At 42.9% G+C, this 15,015-nt stretch overlaps 1 protein-coding gene across 1 annotated transcript in view; it reads right to left on the bottom strand.

The window, feature by feature from the left end:
• The window catches only part of LOC117501351 (ephrin type-A receptor 7), a 473,258-nt gene extending 458,937 nt beyond the window's left edge, over positions 1-14,321 (bottom strand). The window contains exon 1 of the mRNA XM_034160204.1: positions 14,147-14,321. Within this exon, the coding sequence (XP_034016095.1) occupies positions 14,147-14,225 (79 nt within the window). The 5' untranslated portion in view covers positions 14,226-14,321. The remainder of the gene's footprint in view (positions 1-14,146) is intronic.
• Between the last annotated feature and the right edge of the window lie 694 nt (positions 14,322-15,015).

The raw sequence follows: 15,015 nt of genomic DNA, 5'->3' as shown, positions 1-15,015 counted from the left end.
TGTGGTGGACTTGACATTTGGAATGTCAGCTAAGTGGGCATATGATCAGGCAGATATATTCACATGGAGCAGCCTAGCTGATCGCATCTGCGGTGTACATTGAGGCGCTGCTGAAGGTGTTATGTATTTTTATTTCCTACCACCTCAGGAAAGCATGCCGACACCTCTGCCTCGCAGTGGAGTGTTCAGAGGTGGTGTTCTACATGGCACAATGTGTTCTCCAGCTGTGAGCAGTGACGACACAGAGCAGAACTGCTGTGGCTCGTCAGCGAAATCAACCAGCTCTGGTGTGTCCAGCTGTCCAGCACACGGTGCGCCGAAAGGCGCAGTGTGTTTCACAGGACACTGCATTATGTGGACTATCACTCACGTGGTGGACTTGACATTTGGATTGTCAGCGAAGCAGGCATATGATCAGGAAGATATATTCACATGGAGCAGCCTAGCTGATTGCATCTGCGGTGTACATTGAGGCGCTGCTGAAGGTGTTATGTATTTTTATTTCCTACCACCTCAGGAAAACATGCTGACACCTCTGCCTCGCAGTGGAGTGTTCAGAGGTGGTGTTCTACGTGGCACAATATGTGTTCTCCAGCTGTGAGCAGTGACGACACAGAGCAGAACTGCTGTGGCTCGTCAGCAACACGCCCACCTGTTCGGTGCAAATCATAGCTGCAGCACACATATCTGCCATCAACTCATAACATGCCACAGCAATGCACATGTGTGGCCGGGCTCTCATGACATGCTGATCATTTTTGTTAGTATAATTATTAATTGTTCTTTGTTGTAATTTAAAACATTATGTTCACCCGATCAGCGTCAGCTGAGAGAGTGAGTCTGAGCTGGACACTCCCCTGTATCTGCAGAGTGAAGCAAAGCCATCACACATGAATGAGCTCCTCATTGTTTGTATTTTGTTATTTTACCAATTCAATTCAATTTCAATTTATTTCATTATATAGCACCAAATCAAAACAAAGTTGCCTCAAAGCGCTTCATACAAGTAAGGTCTAACCTTACCAACCCCTAGAGCAAGCACACAGGTGACAGTGGTAAGGAAAAACTCCCTCTGATGATTTGAGGAAGAAACCTCAAGCAGACCAGACTCAAAGTGGTGACCCTCTGCTTGGGCCATGCTACAGACACAATTGACAATATGAATATACAGTAAATTTTGGGATTTCATGCTGGTGCACGGGACAGAAGGCGACACCCACTCCCATCTCTGGTTGGAGCCGCACCTCAAGCAGAGAGAAAAATAACATCAGGCTTCAGAATGACAATAGAGTATCATTTTTCAGCAATTAAGCAACAAGAAAAACAGAAATACTAAGGTGATCACCAGCCACTAGCTCTAAGCTTCACTAACAGAACCAGACTTTGGATAAAGTTGAGGCTGCGGCCCACTCTGTTTACTAATAAAATTAATTTAAATCATAGGAAGCATAATAGCCAGTGTGCTAGCCATACAAAAGTGAAATTAAGTGTGTCTCAAGTCTCTACAGAATCTGTTTAGTTGATGTTTTGTTGTGACTCGCAGACTTTTTATTCACCCTAGGGACACAAAGTAGTCCTGCACCCTGAGAATGCAAAGCCCGGGCCGGTACCACTGTTTCTTTTAACTGAACACCTCACTGTCTCTTGCCTGACAACATGTGTGTTATCTGACAGCGTCTGTGAGTCAGTGCTAACATGATCTGAGCGACACATCCCCTTGGGCTCACGGCTGGCTGTCACTCAAAGCCCCACGTTACAACCACATGACACATGGCTGTCTGTCCACACTGGCCGCGAGCCGAGTGGTTTTTATTTTTAACTCTGTCGTACCAGCATGTGTGCACGAGTGCGTGGTGATCCCACCTCCAGAGGGACATGCAGAATATGACATGATGGGTGGTGCACAGCTCCAACATGCTGTGTGTGCGAGCCTGTCACATGCATCAACTCGTGTGGGCACGCAGCTGTGCACACCTGCAAGTGTGGTGTTACAGCTGAAATGATCATAATGTCTCATATTGTGCAATAGGAGGGAATGTGTGACATGACATCCATCATGGACATGAAAGGCCGTCCAGATGTGCACACTCATTGGACAGTGATCACACTGCATTCCGGCCACTGTTGGAGCATTTTCCACCTCAGCCACACCTCCACAATGTTGGATTGAGTTTTGGTGGGGGGAGCACACTTGCACACCATTTCATTTATGTGGCGGGGGGGTGGACACTCGCACAGCACGTGTTGCTCAGGGGGGAGTGAGAGGGGACACGGCAAACTCAGAGAGCACTTAGAAACTGTGGGGTCATTCACACATCCAGCTCAAAAGTGGTCACCTGCTCTCTATTTTCATGCTGGCAGCGTGAATGGTCCCGCCTTTTCTAAGTGCTCTGCAAGTGGTGTGGGATGTTTGTGGGTGGCTCTGGGACTCACACGGCATTCACTGACTTTCGGCCACTGGTGTGAAGGCTGCCTCGATCGCGTCATTTGGCCACGGTTCGACATGGCCAATTATTTTGTGCAGCTGCTCGGCCGCGGCACGATATGTCCGGCCTGTGTATGACATGCCGTGTGAATACTGCAAACACGATCAGATGGCAGTGCGACCTCATCTTGCCCGCTGTTCGAATGCATTTCTGGCACGAGCAGCACATGAATAGAGAGTGCATGTGGTATGCTTACATATTTTGGGTCAAGGATGAATGGCTGCGAAAACGGAAAGTTGATCCCGGAAAAGCAATACATAATTTTAAAAATGATGTAACAACAGTGAACAATGGATGTTAATATCACCATTAATCAGTCCCTGGTAACTAGACGAGCTCTGAACAAATGAAATATCTCAACCTTGGCAGTTCTAAAACACAATATCAACTAAATGTGCCAAATAATAAATACAATTATTCACAAAACTTTCTGATATTAATTTCTTGCACTTTCAGTTAAAATTATTATAGAAACTTTGCATAATTTATTACCACCCTTTAGAAATGTCAGCAACCTATTTCATAAACACTACCCAATCTACAACCCACGGATCTCCATGGGCAATGCGCTAGTATACATGTCTGATAAATTTATTTTTCAAAGCTAATGCCTAAATATGTGGAGGAGGCCCTGTTTTTTCAACAGTGTGAATCAGGGAAATCACCTAAATGTGAGAATTGCAAAGGAGGCACATTCGTTTTGCCATGCGGAGTTGTCAGTTCAATTCCCAACATGCCCACCCACATCAAGCTTCACATTAATGCAGTTCATGTTTATAGTCTCTGAAAAACAACAAGTGGGGAAAATTGTGCCAAGAGCACATCTACAGCACCATGCAAATACACACTCGGAAGATTTATCAACTTCAGACACGTCAGGACTGAACAGCCTGCCAACAAAAAGCCCTTTAATACATTAGTATCCCAACAAATGCAGCAGACATGAATGATGCGTTTGGAGGTATCCATTTGAAAATCAGACAGGAATAAGTTTCAACTCCCCCACGCTGGTAGCAGTGGTGGTAGGTGATTTATTTTTTTGTGTTAAATTTATGAGACCTAATTTTGCATACAACCTTTGAAGAACCTCCAGAGGAAACATCCTGGAGAACTATTTCTTTATAAATGCTGGAAAAGTAAGAAATTGGGTTTTTCTTAATAAATATCAAATAATTATCAAAATGCCATTGTTTTTTTGACTGAACAATCATTTCATGGCGTAATCATTCCAGCACTGTTGCACATATACGAGGGCTGTCCGTAAAGTATAGGTCCTTTTTATTTTTTTCAAAAACTATATGGATTTCATTCATATGTTTTTACGTCAGACATGCTTGAACCCTCGTGCGCATGCGTGAGTTTTTCCACGCCTGTCGGTGACGTCATTCGCCTGTGAGCACTCCTTGTGGGAGGAGTCGTCCAGCCCCTCGTCGGAATTCCTTTGTCTGAGAAGTTGCTGAGAGACTGGCGCTTTGTTTGATCAAAATTTTTTCTAAACCTGTGAGACACATCGAAGTGGACATGGTTCGAAAAATTAAGCTGGTCTTCAGTGAAAATTTTAACAGCTGATGAGAGATTTTGAGGTGATTCTGTCGCTTTAAGGACTTTTCACGGTGCGAGACATCGCGCAGCGCTCTCAGGCGGCGTCATCAGCCTGTTTCAAGCTTAAAACCTCCACATTTCAGGCTTTATTGATTCAGGACGTCGTGAGAGAACAGAGAAGTTTCAGAAGAAGTCGGTTTCAGCATTTTATCCGGATATTCCACTGTTAAAGGAGATTTTTTTAATGAAAGACGTGCGGGCGGATTGCAGCGTCGGCTCGCAGCCGCCGCGACGCTCCGCCACAGGAAAAACACCTCTGTTGGAAGCCTTGAGGACAAGTTGGAACATCTCCAGCTGATAAACAATTTCTCATATACTCACTCCACTGAAAGCCATCAAAAGCCGCCTGGATTTTACAAATGGTTATCAACACGGAGGTGTTTTTCCTGTGCCACCGCGCCGCGTCGGCTGCGTCCCGACGCGCGGACCCGTCCGCACGTCTTTCATTAAAAAAATCTCCTTTAACAGAGGAATATCCGGATAAAATGCTGAAACCGACTTCTTCTGAAACTTCTCTGTTCTCTCACGACGTCCTGGATCAACAGAGCCTGAAATGTGGAGGTTTTAAGCTTGAAACAGGCTGATGACGCTGCCTGAGAGCGCTGAGCGACGTCTCGCACCGTGAAAAGTCCTTAAAGTGACAGAATCACCTCAAAATCTCTCATCAGCTGTTAAAATTTTCACTGAAAACCAGCTTAATTTTTCGAACCATGTCCACTTCGATGTGTCTCACAGGTTTAGAAACAAAGGAATTCCGACGAGGGGCTGGACGACTCCTCCCACAAGGAGTGCTCACAGGCGAATGACGTCACCGACAGGCATGGAAAAACTCACGCATGCGCACGAGGGTGCAAGCATGTCTGACGTAAAAACATATGAATGAAATCCATATAGTTTTTGAAAAAAATAAAAAGGACCTATACTTTACGGACAGCCCTCGTATGAACAGTGCAACATCTTCCAAAAGAGATGTTTCCCATTGGGTTCATCAATGAAATGTGCAGCTGCACTAAGGGCTGAAGCACCACTTTTCTCCCAAACGTGTATGGATTCATATACAATCAAATGAGCAAAAGTGCCTTCTTGTCTTCTTAAAGCAGTTATTCCCTCTCGTTCCGGCAGATCCAGCAGAACAGCCAGAACACTGCAGCAAGGTCCTTACAATGAACAAAGAATAAGCCCGCTGAGAACCAAGGGACACACTTTCTCTCTTCCACACACACAGTCCATCAGTCTGTCTCCACTGTGTGTGTGTCAGTGGGCTGTGAGGTAACTAAGAATGTGGCCGAGCTGATGAAGCAGACTTCTTAAAGAACCCCTCCATCTGTTTCAAGTAACATACAAGCACCGATGGCATTGTATAATTCCCTTATCACTCGCCTTTACGACCTTTCAATTTTCTTTCAATCACAGTCTCATCCCACTATTCCTCACTTTTGATCTTGCTCTGCAAACCTTCTTTCCTCCTGGAGCTCACACGCCTCTTCTGCTTTCCCTTCTGTTTCTAATGCATTGTTTTACTTTTTGAGTGACGCTCTTTCCCCTCTGCACATCCTGAGCCGTTACCTTTCCTCCCGCCTTTGTTGCTTTTTATCGTCTCTCCTGAAAATGGCGCCATTCCCGAGGCCTTGACATGAGAACATCACAATCCTATACACCTGCCATCTCCGCAAATCTGTCTGACCTTTTACACTCGGAGAGGTCAGAGTCATCGGATCTAACGTATGCAGGTCCAAGCGCGTCCTTGCCAGCCAGCGATGGGCCAGAGCACCGGGCCCAGCAGTGGCAGCAGAGCAGAAATAACCCTGCATCAATCAGAGACAATTAGTCCCAAATGATGCCTGGGAGAGTGTGGTGCCGGTAGTCCTCTGCCAATCTGGCAAATGCTGATAAACCCAACATTAATCAATTAGTTCATTTCTAAGTACAAAGTAAAAGTTTCACTAAAAACATTACATAGAATTTCAATACTGAATAATGGCTTTAAAATAAAGAAATACCACTGTCCATATGCAGATACACAATAAATACTGCGCAAATCCTCCCATGCAAGACTATGATCTGAAGTCAACATATTTAACACAACATGGTTATTGCAAATCCAAATCGTCTGAAAGGAAATTTTGTGAAATTCTCTCAAATTGTGATGCAACCATTCCATTGCTGCAATTTGATGCAATGATGATGCAAACCGGAATCGAATGTGAATCCTACCATGGATATTTAATTGTAAAATTTCAAAATGATTGTTCGACAAGTACCAAAGACATCCAGTCATTGCCTTAGGTCACTGGTTAGCATCCCAAGTCTCACAACCATACACAGACAGGAAGCACCAGGACCCTAATGACTTGGACTTTCGTTCTCCTGCAAAGTATAGACATAACCAAAGACATGCATCCCCTGATTTAAAGATTCTATAATGCAGATGTACCCATCTATCTGCTACAGCCAGGTGAAACATACAGTAGGTGTCCCCTTAGCCTTCTTCATCAATGTGGTCCTCAACACAGACGTGCCTACATGCAGGATCATGCCCCCCAAAAATAACATGTCCCGTAATCAAAACATCATAGCTGATGTTCCATCACAATAAAAGTCATTTTTGTCTCTCAAAGTAACCGTTTGACACAAAGTCACTCCAGTGGTACCAGTGATACTCAGACTAGACCTAGTTCCAAAGTCATGCAGTTAACACCTTAGGTCACTGGTTAGTGTCCAGGTCTCCCAACTATACACTGAGACAGGACACACCAGGACACCAAAGAATTGGACCTTTGTTCTCCTGCATAAGTATCGGCATCATCAAACACCTTTGTCTAACAACCTCATGACTCCATAAGCACTTCACAGGCATCTCAAAAAAAAAAAAACACCCAGAGACAAGAATTTCACTGCCAAGTTAAATCCTTAAGTCCTCTATAGGTTCAACACTCCCACTGTATACACTTCTGAAGACCAAGTCCAGGAAATAATTGAAAGCCTAAATCTTAGTCTTGATCCAGTGACAATGGCAAACCCAGACACTCAGATTCATCACTCAGCTTTTCAAGTGCTAAAAATCAGGTCATTCATCGGTTCTGTAAAGATCGCAGCATTATCCAAGAAACCCAAGTCAGTAAATCGTTCTTTGGTTCCAGAGGATCCTAAGCAGCTGGTTTCCACAATCCTCAGATGAAGATTACTTCCATTGTGAAGGAATGTTAGCTATGTCATTTTGAACATGTGGTGTGTTTTTATGGGCATGAGCCAGCATGCAGGTGCCTCAGGACTGAGGACTCCAGAAGGCTGGAGAAGTCTAAGGGGACACCCATGCGTCACCTAGTTGTGGTAGGTAGATGGTTACTTTCGAGAATTGAGAATCAAATGAGGGGGAAAAAAATAAAGTCAATTTTCACTATTCTTATACTAAAACTAGTTAATACCAAAATACCCAAAAACCCAAACTAACCTGTTTGGTTGGGGTGGGAATAGTTGGAAGAGGCTTTGAGCAGAGTTTTCCCCCATCATTTTGACATGTATCGATCATCAGTGTCAGCACCCGGCTGTTACATTCAACTAAGGATGCACCGATATCACTTTCTTCCAGACCAAGTACGAGTAGTTACATTTGGATACTCGTCGATGCCGAGTACCGATACAAATACTTAATGACACCATTACAGTTTTATGATGACTTTGAAAATGTTTTATTCATCAGTTGTTCCTTACTTTTTGACTATAACTGCTACCAATATCATTAGCTTTGTTTTGTTGATGTCTTAAAAAAAATTCAAACATGTAAAAGTTCAAGAGTGTGCAAACTTTTTCACAGAACTGTATTGCGAAATAGGCATCTGATCGTGTCACAAACTCCTCTTTTCAGATGCTCTTTTGAGGTATTTAAGCATAAACCATGCGGTCTCAAAGCAACCGTCATATGATGATGTCATAGATGAGTTTGGTGCAAGGAAAATAAGGAGAGTCAAGCTGTAGCAGGTGATATGAGGGTGATCAGATGGTTTCTAAGCACAAGGTTTCTAATTTGTTCTATGTGTTCTAAACTGTTTTGAGTTGTTTGACAATATATTCTATTAAAAAACAGACTGATTTAGTTTCTTGTGTGAGTGTGTATGTAAATGTGTAATTTACTGTGTGTTGGGGGAGCAGCATTAAAATTTTTGCCAAGGGTGCCAAATTGGATAGGGCCGGCACTGTGTATGAATATTGCCATCACTTCAGTGATTTGTACAGAGTCATGCAGCTTTACAAGTAAAAATAAACACAATTGAATCCACACAATGACATAGAAGTTCTAAATTTCTCTGCTCTCCACTCTGGAACTCCCTCCCAGAGACCCTGAGGGCCCCACAAAGTGTGGAGGCCTTTAAAAAAGGCCTAAAGACATTGTTATTTCAAAAGGCCTTTTAGATATCTTATTGTTTGAAATGGTTTTTGAAATCTGTTTTAATTCTGTTTTAAATCCTTGCTGTAGCACTTTGAGATTTCTTTGAAATGTAAGGTGCAATACAAATAAAATGTTTTATTATTATTAAATTTATTTTTTGAAAAATACAAATATTTAAATCAGATGAAACTCAAACTGGCTTGAATTTGTGTTGGAATCTGTATTGGAAAAGCTGAATCACTGAATCTTGACCGCCCACCTCACCTTAAAATATGTAAGACATCCTAAAAGTATATATAATTTAAAGTGGCTATACATTGACAGATTCAAGCAGCAATCACTATCGTGAAAAAGCTGACAAGTCAACTTAGAGGAACAGTCTCGTCACTGGTGTTAAAGTACACCGCTGTCATTTTTTGAGACACTTTCTCACAGACTGCTGTGCATTCGTGATCTTTTTATGTACTGCAGACCAGGTAGCTCAGTGGGATAGGAGTTCAACTACCAACATGTAGACCCAGGTCAAAGTCAGTCATGTGATGGACTGGCAAAGAGAATGTTTCACATTCATTCACATCAGTGATGCAAACTTCCATGCAAGGTGGTGACCTCCAGAACGAGAGCTGTTTCACAGTCAGGGTACACAAGTACGTCACTGGCACTAAAAAAAAAATCAAAGTGGTCAAGTTATTCATCCATATCTAACTGCTCACTGGGGTACTTAAATGCCCAAAGTTTCAGACCTGTCAGATGTTTGCATATACATATACATTTCAAGATTATAACCTTTCCGGAAAAGACCGTTTTTGACCAAGAAATTGTTGTATAAATTATACAGACTACGATTAGTGGAATCTACCTACTAATACTATCTACTAAAAACAGTTGATGGTAAGTGTGTACTAGGGTTGGGTATCAAGAACCGGTTCTTTTTGGGTATTGTTAAGAAATGATTTGATCCACCGATATCAATAGTCATTTTGCTTAACAATTCCCTTATCGGTCCTTCAGAGTGGCTGTTGTTTTTGAGGATGTTTGTTGGGAAAATGATCATTCCTCTACGTTGTTTACAGACCCTGCAGCGGGTCTGTAATCAACCGCTTCTGCAGCGCGACTCCGATTTGAAGCGTGAACAAATGAAGCAATGCTTTGATCCGCTGGCTCGTTGGTTCTTTGATTTGCTGCTCTTCAGAAGTGGTAAGTCCACATCTTAACCCCTCTCAAAGCCTTTAAAATATGTCAATCATGAGTCACTTTTGTGTGGATTAAAGTCACTAACTGGGACTCATGTCTTGTTGCAGTCAAGAAACGAGAATCGTCTTCCGTTCCGTTAGTACAGCTCCAAACGATGTGCGGCTCTCTGCCGAGGCAAGTTAGAGTCCGGACGGGATTAATAACTTAAAAAAGAATCACCACTTTAAATAAAATGACACCTCTGTCCAAACGCTGTAATACAAACTGTGATCAACTAAAACATTTTTTCCCCTCACAAAACGAGACGTCCTGCATTCTTTATGAATTACATCCTGACGTGCAGCACAGCCGGCTGTAAGAGCTCAGCTCAGATGTATGGAAACACATTCATGCCAATAATGTCTGAAAGGAAATGCTTTTGACAAAAACTACAGATTTTGTTTATTTCTATTTGTGTCCAGAGATCAAGCATCCACCATGTAGAGTTTATTATGTCCAGAGTTTAAGGATCCAGTGACCAATTTCATATTTATTTACTTTAAGACTCAATAAAATGTTGTTGACATAGAAAACCTGTAAAGAATACTTTTAGTACACAGAAAATTCACAAGAGGCATCGATAAGGGAATCGGATCGATATCAATAAAATCTTATCACTACCCATCCCTAGTGTGTACTCAGAGTATACAACTGCTATTGTGCATCTGCATTCTCAAATAGTGATGGACTATAAGTATTTCTGGAGAGGACAGTTTTTAACAGACGGAGAGTTACTCTCCAATATTAAAGACATTTGAGTGAATTAGGAACACATCGTTTTGGGGCATCATAGATAGTGATTAACTCTTTCAAACAAAAAACTACCAGACATTGTATTTTTGAATGCCTGTTTCCAGTCATTTCCCCACTGGACAATGATCCTAGGAGTTCAACTGGTATACAGTAGGCTGTGATAGAGAAATTAGTCCATTTAGTCATTACCCACTAAATAAATAATAGTTTTGGCAGTCATCATGGCAATTTTGGTAAAAACTGGTATAATTAGAGTTCTGCTGGAAAACAAATAGCGATATCAAACAAAATGACCATGGCTGCTGATAGACCAGTAATAGTTATCCATGTGTGGCAAACTAAACTTTGTTGGTCACTTCCACATTTGTCATTAAACCAAACTTTATATTTAAAATCCAGTTATGTAACCTGATTGTAAAATAGCCCAATTGGGGATTCAAAGTCATTCTCAAGGACACAGTGGCACAAAGGCAGATGATGTCACAGCTCGAACTCCAACCCAATTCACCAGCTGAGCCTCTGAAACTCTATTTCCGCGAAATGAAACACCATAGCTAAAAGTGTCAATGCAATTTGAAATTCGCTCAACGCCAAGAGGTTTCAGCAGCATAATAAGGCGGGAGGTAAACAATAGGTTGCATGCTTGCCAAGCATATATAGTGCAATCGAAATTCTGAGGCCATGCTGACACAAGAAGGCATCAAACAAAGCTCGTCCAACACTACCGCTGCACCGTGAACCCACAGGTTATGCTGCAGCTTCTGAAATCGTTCACGCCCTCAGTCACTCTGCCGTCATTCTGCCTCCATTGTTCCGCGCCCCCGTCTCTCCTGGCGTGCAGCAGCATGAATGGATGTAAGGGGCGGGGGTGGGGGGCGACCAGGGAAAGTAAATGAGATCCCGATGAGATGCCAAGGTGTGTTAGTGTTGAGGCGTAGGGAATGAGAAAGGCGACTCAAGAGGAGGGGAAGAGTTTGGCTGACTGTGTGTGTGTGTGGGGGGGGGGGGGGGGGGTGTGCAGGTGGGAGACAGAGGACACCCACTTCTGCCTGTGAATAGCCATCGGCTGTATTAAATGGTTGCTAAGTCAGCTCAGGATGCAGGAGGGAAGTACGAGAGAGGAAGGAGAAACCGGGAACCCTGTCTTCTTCTGGATAAACTCCAGAAGAAGACAGAAGAGCAGAACATGACAGAATGACAACAATGCAGGAAAATGATGGTTCACGAGGAGACGCAGAGCATCATGAATACAAGCTACTAAAGGACTGAACCAGGAGGAGTCCACACACAGTGATCAAATAATAGCTTCAACTTTGCTTTCACACAGATTCTCAGTTGCTGACTGATGTCTGACGTGCACTTTGCTTCAACGCTGCTGTCACGCCAGAGGTTTTCATTACAGCATGTCTCTGTGAGCGAGCAGGACATCTCAAAGTTTGGAGATTTTGATGGAGTTTTATGCACCAACACAGTAAATTTTGCAGAGTACAATATACTCTACATTTGTTCCCAGTCCAGATAGAGTTAAATATACTCTATCACGGTGCTAAATCAACTCCATCACAGTGTAAAATCAACTATCATGCTGTGAATGATTATTATTATTGGAGTTGAAAAAATTGATTTGACAAGTTGGTAGAGCTGATTTCACTCTATAATAGGAGTGTATTTAACTCTATTTGGACTAGGACTGAATGTTGTCTCAGCAGAGTATATTTTACTCTGCAAATTTTACTGTGAACACGTAGATCTTTTTGAGGGGACAGCATTAAAAAAATAAAAATAAAAAAAATCCTATCCTTATATCTCTTTCTTGGCCAACTTATAACAAGCTTTTGTTTGCAAGTTGAAAGGAAAACACACTATGACATCACAAAGGGCTGCAGAAATCTTTACATACATCACATCTGAGGGATTTTTTTTTTTAAGTGAATCATTATGAGATGAATTCAATTTTGCAAGTCAGACCAAATTATCAATTTTAAATCTAAATTCCCAATTAGGACTGACTCTCCCATGGGGGGAATTATTACCGCTATCAAAACCTGCAGAACAATTTAAGCAATTTTGTGGTGTGGCAAGAAAAAGCTGACGTGCTGAGGTGGTTACAATTTTAAGGCAATCTCCGGCACTCCGATTCTTTCTGGTTTCAATCAATCAGTCATCGCTTTGCAGAAGGTGTACATTCTTCAAATACTCTTTCTGGAAACAGAGATTAGGAAAGGAACATTTCTATCATGTTTTCCAGATCTACCAAAACCTTTCGAATGGCAAGACCTGCTGCCGATACCAGCTTCTGGGAACACATTGCTTTAACAACAATTAATTGTTGTCAGAACATCAATTCAAGCAAGAAGAAGAGCATCCAAATCCGGTAAGGCTGCATCCTGGGGAAATGAATCAATGTGGCATCGAGTTGCAGCCGATACTTGAGTGCAAGTGTGTGGAAACGTGTGCAAATGCAAAAACTGTGTGCACGCCCAAAAAGGCTATGAAGCCTTGCAGCAACAATGACATACATGCACGTGTGCAGGTGTGATGTCATGCAAAAGACTGCATGCACAAGAGCACACAAATGTGTGCAACCATCCTGAGTTGCATGTTCCATCACTTTCAGAAAATATAAGAATGTGTGTTGTTCAAGAGTGCATGTGCACATGCAGGTGTGGATCTAAAATCCACTCAGCTGCACCTTGCCGGGTAAAGCTCCTCTTTCGAAGGAGCCTGAGGGTGTGAAGCCATTATGTTCTTTTCCACCTCACAATCTTACAACAGATCCTATAGCTTCAGCTAAGCCATCCGGTTCACAGACACACAAACAGCCTGAACAACAGGTTTGATCTGAAATGCTCAGTGCATTTATTTCTCAGGCAGTCAGGCTGGATTATAGGAGGACCTCCTGCACTTCTACAGATATATCTCTGCACAATTAGGCAAATCAATGCAGATCCCATCCCCGTTTCACCAATAACGATCAAACACTGATGCTGATAAAATGTTTAAACTGATGGACAGATGGAAAGATCCGCTTCCGCAGATTCCTGATTTAAAGTGAGACAAAAATGTGGGTTTGAGGGGTTCTATGAGTGAGGAAGGAAACGGCGATTAAAGAAAAAGTGAGCTGCATGCAGTGGATAAGCACCAAGACGCACCGGTGTCTGCGCCACGGCGCCAAGAAAAGAAAGAAAACCAGTTGCGCAAAGATGCACGACGGACTTCTTTCATAAAAGAAGAGTTCTATGAAAAGCGTCTACTTTTTCTTTCGACAAAGGAGCTGCTGCAATATGAGAAGTAATTTTAAATAATGTTATAAGTGTCGTTCAGCATCAGTCTTCGGATCAACCAGAACATTCACTGGTGCAAATGCTGCAAACTGACTGTCTGTAAATAAAATATGAATTTATGTTAATTTTGTGCGTAAAACTCTTGGATTTTTTTTTAATTCGCGTGGGAAAACCCGCCGTGCACAAATGCGTAAATCTGTCAAACTGTGTTTGAAAGCTCACGTTTTATTTGTTTCAAATAAGACATTCCGATCTCACTCCGTTCACGCTCCCACGCATGCACCTGCTTCCCATCAGGACAACTCTGTCCGCGTCCTCCGCCTGCTGCGGCGGACGCTATAAGAACATCCGAGACCATAAAAAACAAAAAAAAGCTCTTATTCTCCTTCTCTTCCACCTACCTTCCTCTGCGTGACAGTCTTCCGCAAGGTTCAGCAATAATATCCAAAGCACCGACATCAGTGTTTTACGGAGATCCATGTTTGTCTGACCAGGTCCGCGGAGCTCTTGTCATCGCTCTCCAGCCTGCGCGCAACGCACCGCAGCAGAGACGCGCCGGAGTTTGGAGAGGATGTCGTCTGGGTAAACTGTGCACGAGCCGAGCAGCCACGCGGCCTATTTGATAACTCGGGGGGAGGGTTTTAGTGAGGAGATTGACACCTGGTGAGCGCAATAAAGTGGGATGTGCGCAGACGAGGGTCCGAGGGGCGACGGGGTTTCAATCCAAGGTATCTCGGAAAATCACAGAATGTGCAGTTTTATCCATAAGCGAAATTGTTCTAACGTCTCCGCTCTCAGGCCATGTGCGGATCAATCCATGGGTTTGCTGGGGTATAAACCCGGGGCCCCAAATTACACAAGGCCCCATAGTTGTCACAGATGCTGTGCTGACTTACAGAAGAAAAGGATTTACTGATTCTGTGTCACGCAGTATGTGAAATGGTACAAACTGGATTTTTTTTTTTTTTTTTGCACTTACTGATCCATGCTGGGTCCACTGTGCCGACCCTGAGCAAACGGAAGGGGCCATACTAAAATACGAAATAGAGCAAAAAGACTGAAATGAGGAGACAAGGGGTATGATAGTCACGAAATGGGGGTAAAATGGAGCAGAGTGAACCAGACTGACTCCAAAGAATTACTTTTATTTTAATTGTTTATCTTTTGTTTTTGTGAGATGCGCTGAGTACATGTAGTAGGGGCAGGTACGCCATCTGGCATTCAAGAGATGAAACTTCAGTCATTGGGTTAGTCTGCTCCATTTTGCTAT

The sequence above is a fragment of the Thalassophryne amazonica genome, chromosome 20 (assembly GCF_902500255.1).
Source record: "Thalassophryne amazonica chromosome 20, fThaAma1.1, whole genome shotgun sequence".
NCBI classification, from domain to species: Eukaryota; Metazoa; Chordata; class Actinopteri; order Batrachoidiformes; family Batrachoididae; genus Thalassophryne; species Thalassophryne amazonica.
Note: the sequence above shows the minus strand (reverse complement) of the source record. Positions and strands in the feature narration are given on the sequence as shown.